Source organism: Apaloderma vittatum, unplaced genomic scaffold, assembly GCF_000703405.1.
Source record: "Apaloderma vittatum isolate BGI_N311 unplaced genomic scaffold, ASM70340v1 scaffold6491, whole genome shotgun sequence".
NCBI classification, from domain to species: Eukaryota; Metazoa; Chordata; class Aves; order Trogoniformes; family Trogonidae; genus Apaloderma; species Apaloderma vittatum.
In genome coordinates, this window is record NW_009697319.1 from 81,441 (window position 1) to 93,679 (window position 12,239).

General features: G+C 39.4%; 1 protein-coding gene across 1 annotated transcript in view; it reads left to right on the plus strand.

Annotated features, from left to right (window-relative positions):
• Nucleotides 1-12,239, plus strand: part of CTNND2 (catenin (cadherin-associated protein), delta 2) — a gene marked incomplete at its 5' end in the record, with an annotated part of 174,297 nt that overhangs the window by 72,730 nt on the left and 89,328 nt on the right. Inside the window, 2 exons of the mRNA XM_009877589.1 lie at nt 2,456-2,573; nt 7,579-7,764. Of these exons, the coding sequence (XP_009875891.1) occupies nt 2,456-2,573; nt 7,579-7,764 (304 nt within the window). The remainder of the gene's footprint in view (nt 1-2,455; nt 2,574-7,578; nt 7,765-12,239) is intronic.

Consider the following 12,239-nt stretch of genomic DNA (forward strand, 5'->3'; position numbering starts at 1 on the left):
GAGTCAAGGTGACAGGAATTTGGCTGTGCTGGCGGGAAGGAGAATTCACCTCAATGAAAAGATGAAGGAGAATATATCTGCCTCTTACCAATGTCTAAGTGTGTATATTTTGGAAGCTTGCATGTAACTGCAGAAAACGAAGAAGCCTGGAGACATTATGTCTAGTATAAACAGTTACATCTAGTTCTGTTTAAAAGAATTCAGTAATAAATCAGCTTTTTTTGAATAGTGATGCAAGGAAAGGTGGTGTGCTGAGAACACTTCCTTATGTTGTGATCATGAGGAACCATGTAAACATCCTCCTGTTGTAATTTGTGCAGCTATCCTTTTATGGCTGGATACAACTCTCTTTCTCTAACTGTATCTTCCTAGAGGGTGGGAGAGTAGAATTTTAGATAAAAGGAGTCCACTAATCCCTCTCATCCTCACTGTCCACCCCACTATGCAGATCCATGATCCTATTTTTCTGACGTCTGCTGCCCTTCAGGAATTTCAGGTGGAGCTGTTGCCTTTTATAAGGGACAGTCTATTTAAAATACATTTTTTGGGACAGTCCTTATTACTGCAAACAGAGGGCACAGGTGCTCTTTTGGGAAGATCATGGTCTATAATTTTCCCTTCTAATTTCTGTCACCCAAAGGGAAGTCAAAAGGTTTCCAAAACTTCAAAGAGATAGCCAAGGGAAAACTTGTTCCAGCTGATGCTCTCCAGACCCTGATTCCTGGATGGCAGAAGAAAGTTTCCCCATGAATTGGAGGAAACCCATCTTCTGGTGCTTTTATAGCTGGAGGAGGTATGGAGTTCAGGGACCAGAAGAAAATGTTGCAAGCCATTGTGAAGACCACACTTCTAATGTGTAATGTGGGGTGAACTGAAGAGTCTCAAGGAGGGTGGAAAGCATGAAGTTGTGTGCTAGGGAGATAAAAAAGTTCATCCTAGTGCTCCTGGGCTGTATGTTTTTGTCAGGCTCTCTGCAGAGGTGAGGGGAACAGTATTGAATTAATTGGGGCAGCTTGTGTGTGGGAGAGCAGAACTAATTAGGACTGTGTGGAGATGCAAGTATAGTTGGAAAATCATGTGTGTTTAGGGAGGAGAATCAATTAGGAACCTGCACTGGAGAGGCTGGGGGATTGTCCAGTTATAAGATTATTTGATTAGGAAAACTCTTCAGTGCTTTGGGGAAACAGAAATGGGCTGTTTTTCGGATGATAGGGGAGGCACAACAGGATGAAGTAAGTAGAGCAAAGAAAGAATTGAAATGAAATGTATCCTTAAGTCCTCTCATCTTTCTCCATTTAAAATTCATCCCCCCCTCCCAGGATTATCATCCTTTCTCCATCTTTAATACAAAGGCAATTGGAAATGGCATGAGAAAGAAAGCATCTTGCCTTCTTCCCAAATCAAAGGGCCAATGCTCTCACTTCTATTTCTATACAATGGCATTAAGTACATAGGGCTGGTGTACTTTTTTCTGTTCTTTCATTGTGGGGAGAGAGGAGCTACAGATGAGCTACCTCAGCAGAGGGTTGTCTTCCCCTAACAGAGGAGCCTATGTGAAAAGTTTTATCCTGTTTGGCAATCACCAGTTCAGCCATTTCCAAATCAAAGCTGCCGTGCAGATTTTGAATGCAATGTTTCTCAGGGAGACTTGTTAGCAAGTATAGATTCTGTTTATATATGCTCATTCATACATATTTGTTTCTTTATGTATCAATATTTTGAACTTCATGATACATCATGTTATGCAGTGAATTTTGGGGTTTTTGTGATTTTATGAATGTGTTCAGAAAGCCCTCTGGCCCTGTGTGAGGAACACAATGATTATAATAAGCTGGGGTTTTAAATGTCGTAATGTAAGACAACTTGTAGCTACGTAAAGAGAAGATTGAGACATTAATGTTCTCTCAAAATACAGGAGGGAAGAAAACACTCATGTAAAATGAGAAGCAAGCAACACCAGGTGTTTTATGTTATGCATTGATAATGTTTTTCTCTCAGGTTAAGAGCCCAACTACAGGGCTCTTCAAATGCTAGGAAATTTCTTTGGCAAAACCTCTAGACTTTTTAAAGCCTGCTTTATATGTACATATGCACATTTTAAAACACTTTCTTACTACTATAAAACCTACTTAAAAAAAAAGAAAAAAGAAAAAAAAAGAAAAAGGAAAACCGATCTCTGGTTCTCCAAATTTATTAAGCCTTGAGTCTCCTAGCTCAGGTGGGTGCATGCTGCTTGGCCTCTCAGCCCCTTCTTCTGGAGGACCTTATGACTCCCATTTGTTCCCCTCCCTGTCACATTTCCTGAGCTCATCTGCAGCTGTCTTCATTACTCACAGCTCTGAACTGATGAAAGGAGAAAAGAGAACAAGTGTGTTTTATCTGTGTGTTAATGGTGAGAGGGTGTCCAGAGGGAAGGGGAGCTGGGGAGGTGGTGACCCTTGCTGTTGCTTTGCAGGAATGTGAGCTCTGCTGGAGAGGAGGCCCGCAGAAGGATGAGGGAGTGTGATGGCCTGACGGACGCATTGCTGTACGTGATCCAGTCTGCTCTGGGGAGCAGTGAAATTGATAGTAAGGTTTGTCATCTTTCTCTTTTCAGGAGTGAGAAATCCAGGTATTCAGGGCACATCAGGACTGTAAAGTGACAGGGTTATTTTAAAAAATATTTTGTGAAGGATACTTTAGCAAAGCATTATTTAACCCATCTGTTTATTTTTTTTACTTCCATTGACTTGTGTATTTTTTTTCGCTATGTATCGGATTTGCGTCTACCTGTGTAGTGTGCACAGGTAACCATGTCATCCTCACTTGAATTATTAAGGGAGAAAATATGGGACTGGTTTAAGAAGAATAAATATGTCACACTGCATGAAAAGTTCTTTACATTGTTCTATCAAGTTTACCTTAAAACTGATTTTGTGCACCCAGTATGAGACAGCTGCTAACAGTGAGGTAGGCTTACAAGGCAAACAGAAAAAAAAATTTAAAAAACTTGGGGAATTAATAGGCAGTTTTGCAGTACAGCAAATGTTATTTCTTCTTTGAAGAGGGTCAACTCATGTTTTCAATAACAACTGTTTTAAGATGTATCTTTATGACAACTTCTCTGAAAGTACTAGGATATGAACATGCTTCTCCAAAGGTGAAAGGCACTGCCTGATTAAAAAGACGTAACACATTTACAAATCTTCAACTTGTAATATGTTAAAGTATTCCAGAGAGGCAGAAAAAGGCTAATTTCAAATGCCTTTTGCTTTCAGGATGGGTGCTAAATTAATTAAAGTTGCTGTAGGGCAATCTTGGTCCATTTGCAAACCTCTAAGAATCTCAGGAGAGCAGCCTTTTACACAGCAAAGCTTTTAATCGCTCTGGGTTTGTATTTCCAAATAATCATTGACAGGTAGTTGTCTATGGACCTTCATGGGTTTATACAGATCAGAGAGGGATCATCTCCAGAACTTTGAGGTTAGCCTGAACCAAATAGGTGACATTTGCCTTTGAATTCAGGGGACAGAGAGGAACCTGGAGACATTTGTACACTTTTTAGTCTATAATCAGTTTTCCATTGGTAGAAGTGTAGCAGAGTGATGATCGGAGAAGGTCCACCCACAGGCAGACACTGTGCCTGCAGTGGGGTTCAGAGGAAAGTGGGTGGCCGTCAGTGGCCAGCCAACCCCCGGCCCTATCACCACCTGCAAACCATCTCCTTAAATGCAAGAACGTTTTTAGCTTCACAAACTTTGGGAGAGCTGAACTGGCAGCTGTTCCAAAGCTCCCCGATTCAGCTGGCCTAACAGAAAGGAGAAGTTAGGGCAGAGTGGAAGGTGGATGGCGGAGGAAGAAAGGAGGAAGTCAGTTTATGCCCCATCTCACAGCTCAGCCGCTGCTTTGTCAGTAGTGTCTTTGTAAGTGACCCAACTAATTTCAAGATTGTTTTACTGTTGAAAAGGCTAAATAAGGAGCACAGTAAGCTCCCTGTTTCACCTCTTCTTGTTACTGCAGACTGTTCTGTTTATACTCTAATTGGTAGCTGGTATGACTTGAAAAAACTTCGGGATGAGTCATATGGAGGAAGGAAATAAAGAAATGAAAGAATATTATTCTCTGTGCCTTATTAGCTTTAACCTTCTGTCTAACAGGTTTCTAAATGTATAGCATAAAGCAGTTGTGCACCTAAATAGAAAACACCATAGTGTAGCCTCTTACCTTGCATCTTTATCCCAAAGTAGAATGTAATTTTAGTTAAATATTTAAACAACTGACTAAATCGCTTTTTAATCCAGTTTCCATTATGGTGCTGTTATAACAAAAAAATGAACTTTAAAATAAAGTTATAAATGCTGTTTTCCAAATGCCATGAAAATTGCCCTATTGATAATTTTGTATTACTGTTAGTCACTAAAAACTTTAATATTGAAAGCCAAGTCTCTGTTCTTCCAGGCTGTGAAAGAAGATGGGAGACTGGCAAGCACATACAGAATTGTTAAAGTCATTCCTCATGTTGGTGAAGTTAAGAGTGCATAAATCTTAGCAGCATTATAAGCATCCTAGCAGTATTTCTTATAAATGTGTAGTAAGAAAAAACTATGCTAATGCAGGTTAAAGTATTAAAAATGACTGACTTTGACATGGTTACCTGACAAAGTTATAGTTCGTAACTGTAATTTGAGCTATTAAAGTAGAAAGACTACTGAACTTTTCCTATTATGATGAAACTGAAAATGGAATGAGAAATACATGGACCCTTGAAAATTCAAAGCGAAAAGTCAAGGAGTGAAGTCTGCTCAGCTGCATGGCTAGAAGAAGCTTTCTTGCTTTGTAAGAGTTCACCTTAGTGAAGAAGGTGTCAGTTGCATTTGAGCCTTGAGTTTGCTTACCAGTTTTTAGTTTGAGGTAACGTGGTCCTCACAGCTTATTTGGTTTTGATATGATGAGAATTTAAAGTGTCAAAACTATTATTTGTAAAAAAGAGAATTATAGAATCATGAAATAGAACAGAATCATAGAATGTGTTGGAAGAGACGTATAGAGGTCATCTAGTCCAACCTCCCTGTGGTGAACAGGGACATCTTTAACTAGATCAGGTTACTCGGAGCCCCATCAAGCCTGATCTTGAATGCCTCCAGGGGTGGGGCTTCCACTTTATCCCAACCTAGGTGCAGGACCTTGCACTTGGCCTTGTTGAACCTCATGAGATTCACATGGACTCACTTCTCCAGCTTGTCCAGGTCCTTCTGGATGACATCCCATCCCTCTGGCGTTTCAACCACGGCATTCAGCTTGGTGTCATCTGCAGACTTGCTAAGGGTGCACTCGATCCCACTGTCTATGTCAGTGATGAAGATGTTTAACAGCACCTATCCCAGTGTGGACCTTTGAGGGATTCCACTTGACACCCATCTCCATCTAGATATCAAGCCATTGACCACTACCCTCTGGATGTGACCATCCGACCGATTCCTTATTGACGGAACAGTTCACCCATTGAATCCATATGTCTCCAACTTAGAGAGAAGGTTGTTGTGGGGACGGTGTCAAGGCCTCACAAAAGTCCAGGTAGATGACATGTGTTGCTCTTTGCTCGTCTGCTGATGTCATCGCTCTATCGTAGAAAGCCACTAGGTTGATCAGGCGGGACTTACCCTTGGTGAAGCCATGTTGGCTGCTGTGAATCACCTCCCTGTCCTCCCTGTGCCTTAGCAGAGATTCTAGGAGGATCTGTTTCATGATCTTCCCAGGCCCAGAGGTGAGGCTGGCTAGTGGCTAGTTCCTGGGGTCCTGCTTCCTACTCTCTTTTAAGATGGGTGTAATGTTTCCATTTTTCCAGTCACCAGAGACTTCACCTGACTGCAGTGACTTTTCAAATATCAAAGAAAGTGGCTTGACAACTAAATCAGCCGATTCCTAGGACTCTGGGATGCATCTCATCAGGTCCTGTAGACTTGTGTATGTTTAGATCCCTCAGGTCACAAATCGGATCTTCGCTTATAGTTGGAGGGACTTTGTCCCCTTGGTCCCCATCTTGTGGTCCATCAACTCAGGAGGTGCGAGAGAGCTTGTCAGTGAAGACTGATGCAAAAAAAGTTGAGAACATCAGTCTTCTCCACATCTGTTGTTAGCAGCTTGCCATTCTTGCTCATCAGAGAGGTACACTTTGTTTAGCTTTTGTTTTCTGGTTGACATACCTGTAGAAGCCCTTCTTGTTACTCTTTGCATCTCTTGCCAAGAGTGAATAAAATTCATGTGTGGAAATGTAAAAGAAAAGCAAAAGAGGCATCAAACTTAAAAAAAAATGTGATCACTGAAGTCTGCAAAGCTTTCAGACATGAAAGGAGCACTAAGAACACTTTCTGCAGACACCCATATATTTATTTCTATATGTGTTTGTGTATTTGGCTGGAGATTTCAAATTAGTACAAGTGTAATGTGAAGTTTCATCTATACTGATAAATAAATAAATACTTCTACCTAGATGAGTCTGAGTTCAGTACCATCTCTGGGACTTAATATCATTACAAAGCTGTGTGCCAAATGCATACCTGGCATGAGCTCATACAGTATATGAAAGTAAACGAAGCCCCATCTGTTGGCCTCGCTGGTGAATACGGCAGAGTAAGACAGAGCCAAAAGCCTCGCAGTCATTCTGCTCTGGGTTAATGGAGCAGCAGAGCTGGGATGTAGTGACTATCACTTTTGTCTCCATGGAGCATTAGGAACACTTGAAATAAGTATAGATAGATACAGACTGGCTTTTTTAGCCATATTTCCCTGCCTTCAGAAAATTAAGCTCATATCCTTCTTATTAGAGATAGTAAAACCAAAGTGAATTGAGATGAGTAGGCTTCAAGAAAGTCTGAACTGAACTTCTTTCAGACTTGTGAGAATGATGTTATCAGGGAATTTTCCTCCACTGTATATCACTCCATTTCTGGATTCCTGCCAGTATCTTCTTCAGAAGGCACAACCTAATAGGGAGATGTGGGCTGAAAGGGGAAGGCTGCCCACAGTGTATCTGCAGTCTGGCTAGAAGCAGCAAAAGCAACAAGACTGAGATTTCTTAGTCTTATTTCTGGGACCTGCGAAACATCGTCTGTTTGTGCTACGACTACCTATGAAATGGAACTCAGATCACATTGTTTTTGGTAATTTACATAGAATTTATTCCAGAAAAAGGCTATTCTTGGTGTACGAAAGAAGAAGCAAACCAAGTTCAGAACTTTTCTGTTTGTGGCATTTTCTATTCACTGAGGTGGAAGTTTGCTGACATGCTATATTCGGGTTCCCTTGATCACTTTTTCCTTGGCTTCTGTTTCACATGAGATTCCAGTAGTGAAATTCAGAATGACAATTAAAATACTCCCAGAAAAATATCGTCCAGGCTACTGATTTCTTTCCATAAAAAATTTCTAGATCTCTACCTGGGGAGCACTCAGAAATAAGCAGATAAGAATTGTGCTGGGAAAACGTATGTGCAAAGATTGATGATGTTTCTTCTGCTTTGTACACAGAGTGAGCGAGAGAAGGATTTTAACTTCTTTTCTGGTTTTGTTTTCTGTATTATTTTTATTTCGCACTTTTCAGACCGTTGAAAACTGTGTGTGCATTTTGAGGAACCTCTCATACAGGCTAGCTGCAGAAACATCTCAGGGACAGCAGATGGGAACAGATGAACTTGATGGATTACTCTGTGGTGATGCCAATGGAAAAGACACAGAGAGTTCAGGGTGCTGGGGCAAGAAGAAGAAGAAAAAGAAATCGCAAGATCAGGTAATGAAATTCACTTGAATCTGCATTGTAAGTAGTTGAAGTGCTCGTCATTAAGATATAAGTAGTTAATTCACTGTATTAGAAATAAAGTGCATGATGCATGAGGTACAAAACTGTTGCTTTTGTTAATTAGCTGAGAGCTTTGTGCAGCGTATGGCTCTGGAGTAACAAAATATGTTTCCTTGATGAGGTTGCACATTACGCAGTGGCACCTGCTGACTGTAGTCATGGGTATGCTGTGAACGCCATAAATGCTTCTTCCATTCTATGAAAGGGAGCAATTTATAATGAAAAGTGTAAGTCTTAACATTGAGATGTAATCTGCATATACTTTGCACCCTGCCTCCACACAGCCCCATGTGTGTGGTGTGGCCTTGATGCAAGCAAATGTCAGGCTTGTACTTGTATCCTTATTTGCTTCTGAGTTAGCCTTGTACGCTGCCTCCACATGCTGAGAGAAGACTGTACAGGGCAGAATCAAGCAGTATGAGTGAATGTTAAAAAAGCATGCATATTTTGATGTGTTTAATGTCATTACCAAACAAAGATTAAGAATTCCAGTAATGATAGTTTCCTCAAGTCATTTGAGGTGCTACACGTTTTTATTTTAGGTGGGTTGACTTTTAAAGTGTGTTTATCTCCTAGTTTTCCCATTAACAACTCAAAATTTGGGGAATGCTGACAATGATATTACAGAGAAAGAAATTGTATCAGTACACACACCAAATAACAATGACTGGTGATTTATGAACTTTTTTAAATGTCCTGTGCTGGCAGCAGGTAGTTCTCCATCTCTTCCTAGGTTTGGTTTATTCCTTCACCATTTATTTCTGTTTCAGATTGCTCAAAGAAAATACTCATTTCAGTAAGCAATTAGGTGCACAAGGGATTTGAATGAATTATGTAAATTGCTATTGAAAATACTCCTGAGTTCATAAAGACAAATAGAGTTTATGTAGAAAAGTTGCAGGAACATTAACAAGCTAAGATTCAGGTATCGAGAAGACACAGCATTCATGACTAGTAAGACTTTAATTTCACCTACTCTTCTAGTTAAACACTGCAGTCATCAGATAACTTGAGTTTATTATAGCCTTTTGTTGGGATTGCTGTATTAGGCTACTGAGATAAAAAGTACCAAAGCAAACTAATTTTACCTCATAAAGCAGTGATCATTTCTCTTCCTGAATTAAGTGTTCCCACACAATCTGCTTGCAGTTATTCACAGTGCAGGAACAAAAATAGTATGTCTGGCTATGAATGGGTCATACTGCAACTCGCCTTTCTCTTTTGATGTTCTGTTTACCAGCATATGCACACACACACCCCCCACACATAAAGTCTACTTTAACTCTTCATTTTATATTCGTTCTGTGATTTCTGGATCCGAGGTTCACATTTTGACTCTGTACCACTGACTCTTTTAATGTTCCTGCTGGGCTTCTCTGTACTTTAAAGGCTCCCTATAAAAGATCTTTCTCCTCCTCCAGACAAGGAACTAATCTCTTTCGGGTGATTTCCTTTATGTTATACGTACTTCTGCCTGCTTTTAGATATCTTTGTCTGTTTCTGTGAGCGTTAATTATCAGCATGTGGCATGATAGAGGTCTCTTCAGATCTGCTTGTGTTTGTCTAGTGAAAGGGTTTGATATAATCTTGAAAATCCAAAGAAAAGTAAAACTAGGCATGTATTTTTAAGGTTTGCATTCACTAGGCTTTTCTGTGGCAAGATTTACTGTTTTGGGAACTAATTTTGTGGTGCACAGAACCACTTTGACTTGCGAACATTAGAAATACTTTCCTAATGATTTTTCTTCTTTCATCTCATTTCCTTTAAATCTGGGCAACCTACGCTATCTCGCCATATACCAGTTCTTGCCTGTTGCTGTTATTTGGTTCAGAAGTTAAAAGGAGCTTTGTGAGCCTTTGGTAGAGTGTGTTATTCTTGCTCTATGATCCTTGACTGTTTTTGACCATACCAAACATTTTAAAAATTTTTATCAAGTTAACAAGAATGCTGTTGAAAATAAATGTGGCTGAGGTCTATTAGCAAGATCACCATACTGGAAACAGCTCTCCAATTTACCCTCATAAATGGAAAAGAAAAACAGAAGAATGTTTTTCATGTAACTCTTCCTTTATATTGATAGCATAAAGCTTGACCCCAAACTCAAACTAGGATAAAAGTAAAGGTTATTTTTTTTGTTCATTTAGTTTGTAAAAAAGGATACACAAGCATACTCGATTGACCTTCTTCCTGGAAACCACCCAGTCCAGTGATGTTAAAAAAAAAAAGTTCATTCTGCTTCTTTGGCTCTGCCATTGCCTTGCAGTTTTTCAGGAGCCCAGTAAATTCATGTTACTGAAGAGTAGGAGTAACTAGAAATCTAGATAATTTTCCTCTTCTAGACTGTGTCACAGTCAAGAATACTATGGTTACTGTTTCTATGTGTGTCAGGAAATTTCAGTATTCTTGTCTATTTTGTTAGGATTGTTATTTTTTTTCCAACTAAGTGTCTCTTAAAACAGGATCATCTTGTGTTCCTCGGGTTAGTCAGAATTCACTCATCTAAACTAAGCTCATCAAACCTTTCTGCAAGAGAACATTTTCACGTGTCCTTTTCCCATGCTTTTTCTTCCTATGTGCTGACTACCACCCCATGTATTGCACATTTACATATTCTTTTACAGTATTCTCATCGTTTTTCTGCAAGGCTTAATTTTTTCCAGGTAATGCCTTTTATAATTTCCTCTCAATTGCAGTGCTTAAGCTACTACCTGCTGCTTGTTCTGTACCTCAGAACAGATCTTAGGCTCTCCTTAAGATGCTATTTTTAGAGGGCATCTTTCTTTAAGTGCCTCAGCAGGGACTCTTTTATACTCTGAAATATCTTATAATATAGTTCTCAAGATTACACTCATGATGGACAGTGTTTTACATGTAATTAGCAAAGGCATACCTATGCGGTCTTCATTGGATGCAATGATTTATGATATCTGAAACATTGAAAGTGCTGCACACCACAATGGATTTGGAACCTTTGGAAGGAAACCTCAAAAAAAAAATTAAAAAGGGAAGACAAGAAAGTTATAAAAGTAGTCATTTACGCAGATGCCCTGCAAAGAGGTGACATTAAGGTTCAGGCTACTTTTAATAGATCTTTCACACTAGGCAGTACAAACCTAATGAACCTGTCAGAAAAGTTCTTCACAAACGTAAAAACAAAACTTTCTTTGGGCTTGTTATTATTGTCACTTACAGGTACACAAAGTGCAGTTCAGCCCAGTAGTAAAACTTCAGTCATTCACCTGTGAGATTCCTTTAATACATCATAGTTTTGCTTTCCCTGTTAGGTGAAGCACAGGGCACAGACACATCTCTAAGAGTTGTGGCACTTCAGTGCAGCCTGCTACATTTTATGTCCCCAGAAAATAGTGTTGAGAGTATAGATAGCATTCTTTTATTTTTTGGCAGTCCGTAGGTTTTGTGTATAATAAAATCGACTGCTTCAGTCTTTGCCAGTAGATAAGGTTTACAAAACAGTGTGAGGGAAAATGTTCAGATTTTAGTGAATATAATTTTGAAATTTTCCTTTCACAGTTTACTTCACTCCTTCACTGAGTTTCTCAAGTGTGTATTTTCTTGAACTCCTTCTGAAGTGACCAGTATGAGCATTTATGAGATGATCTTTAATTTTCAAATAAAAGTGTTTGACTTACCTAAAAGCTGCTAGTAGCAAAACTGCTCTAACTGGGCAGTAGTGCCACATGTATCATTTTAGACAGCAGATGTGGGTGAAGTTGCAGTTTTCTATCCTTAAAAAATGCTAAATCCCATACAGAGCTAGGGAGTTTGTTTCTTGAGCCATAAAACAGGAGCAAACCTTCTGTAATATCAAAGTCACTTTCTCATTGGTTTTCTCTGTAAAGAAAGTAGAAGTTAATTTCTCTGGTTTGTGATGTAAGAAACAATTATTCCTATTCCTCTCGGTTATATTTCTGCTGTAGTCACATCGAAGTTACTTGAGGAGAAGAACTGAACTGAGTGCTAATATAAAATGTGGGTTTCTTACAAAGATCTTTCAGGAACAAATCAGAGTATATTTTTCATTAATGACATCAATTGTCTATACCAATGGCAACTTCTCTACATCTTGAAATCAGAGAAGTTTGTTTGTTCAGGTCATAGTTAAGTCTAATGACACCTCTCAAATGACCTGTTCTAGGAGTTCTTTCAGGATCACATGAAACAAGTGTTCTCATTTCAGAATAAAAGTGGGTGGTGTTAAAAGAGCCCCCACAATCATTCCTCCCTTTGGTAGTTTACCAGAGTCCAGACAGGTACCCAAGGTGTGTACTTTGTCGTGCAGGTTTAATGCCAGAAGATCCCCAAAGCTTCTTAAGATTTGTGATAAAAGCCATGTGCATTCATATTATCTATGGAAGAGCAAAACTTCTGTTAAGGCCTTAGGAAA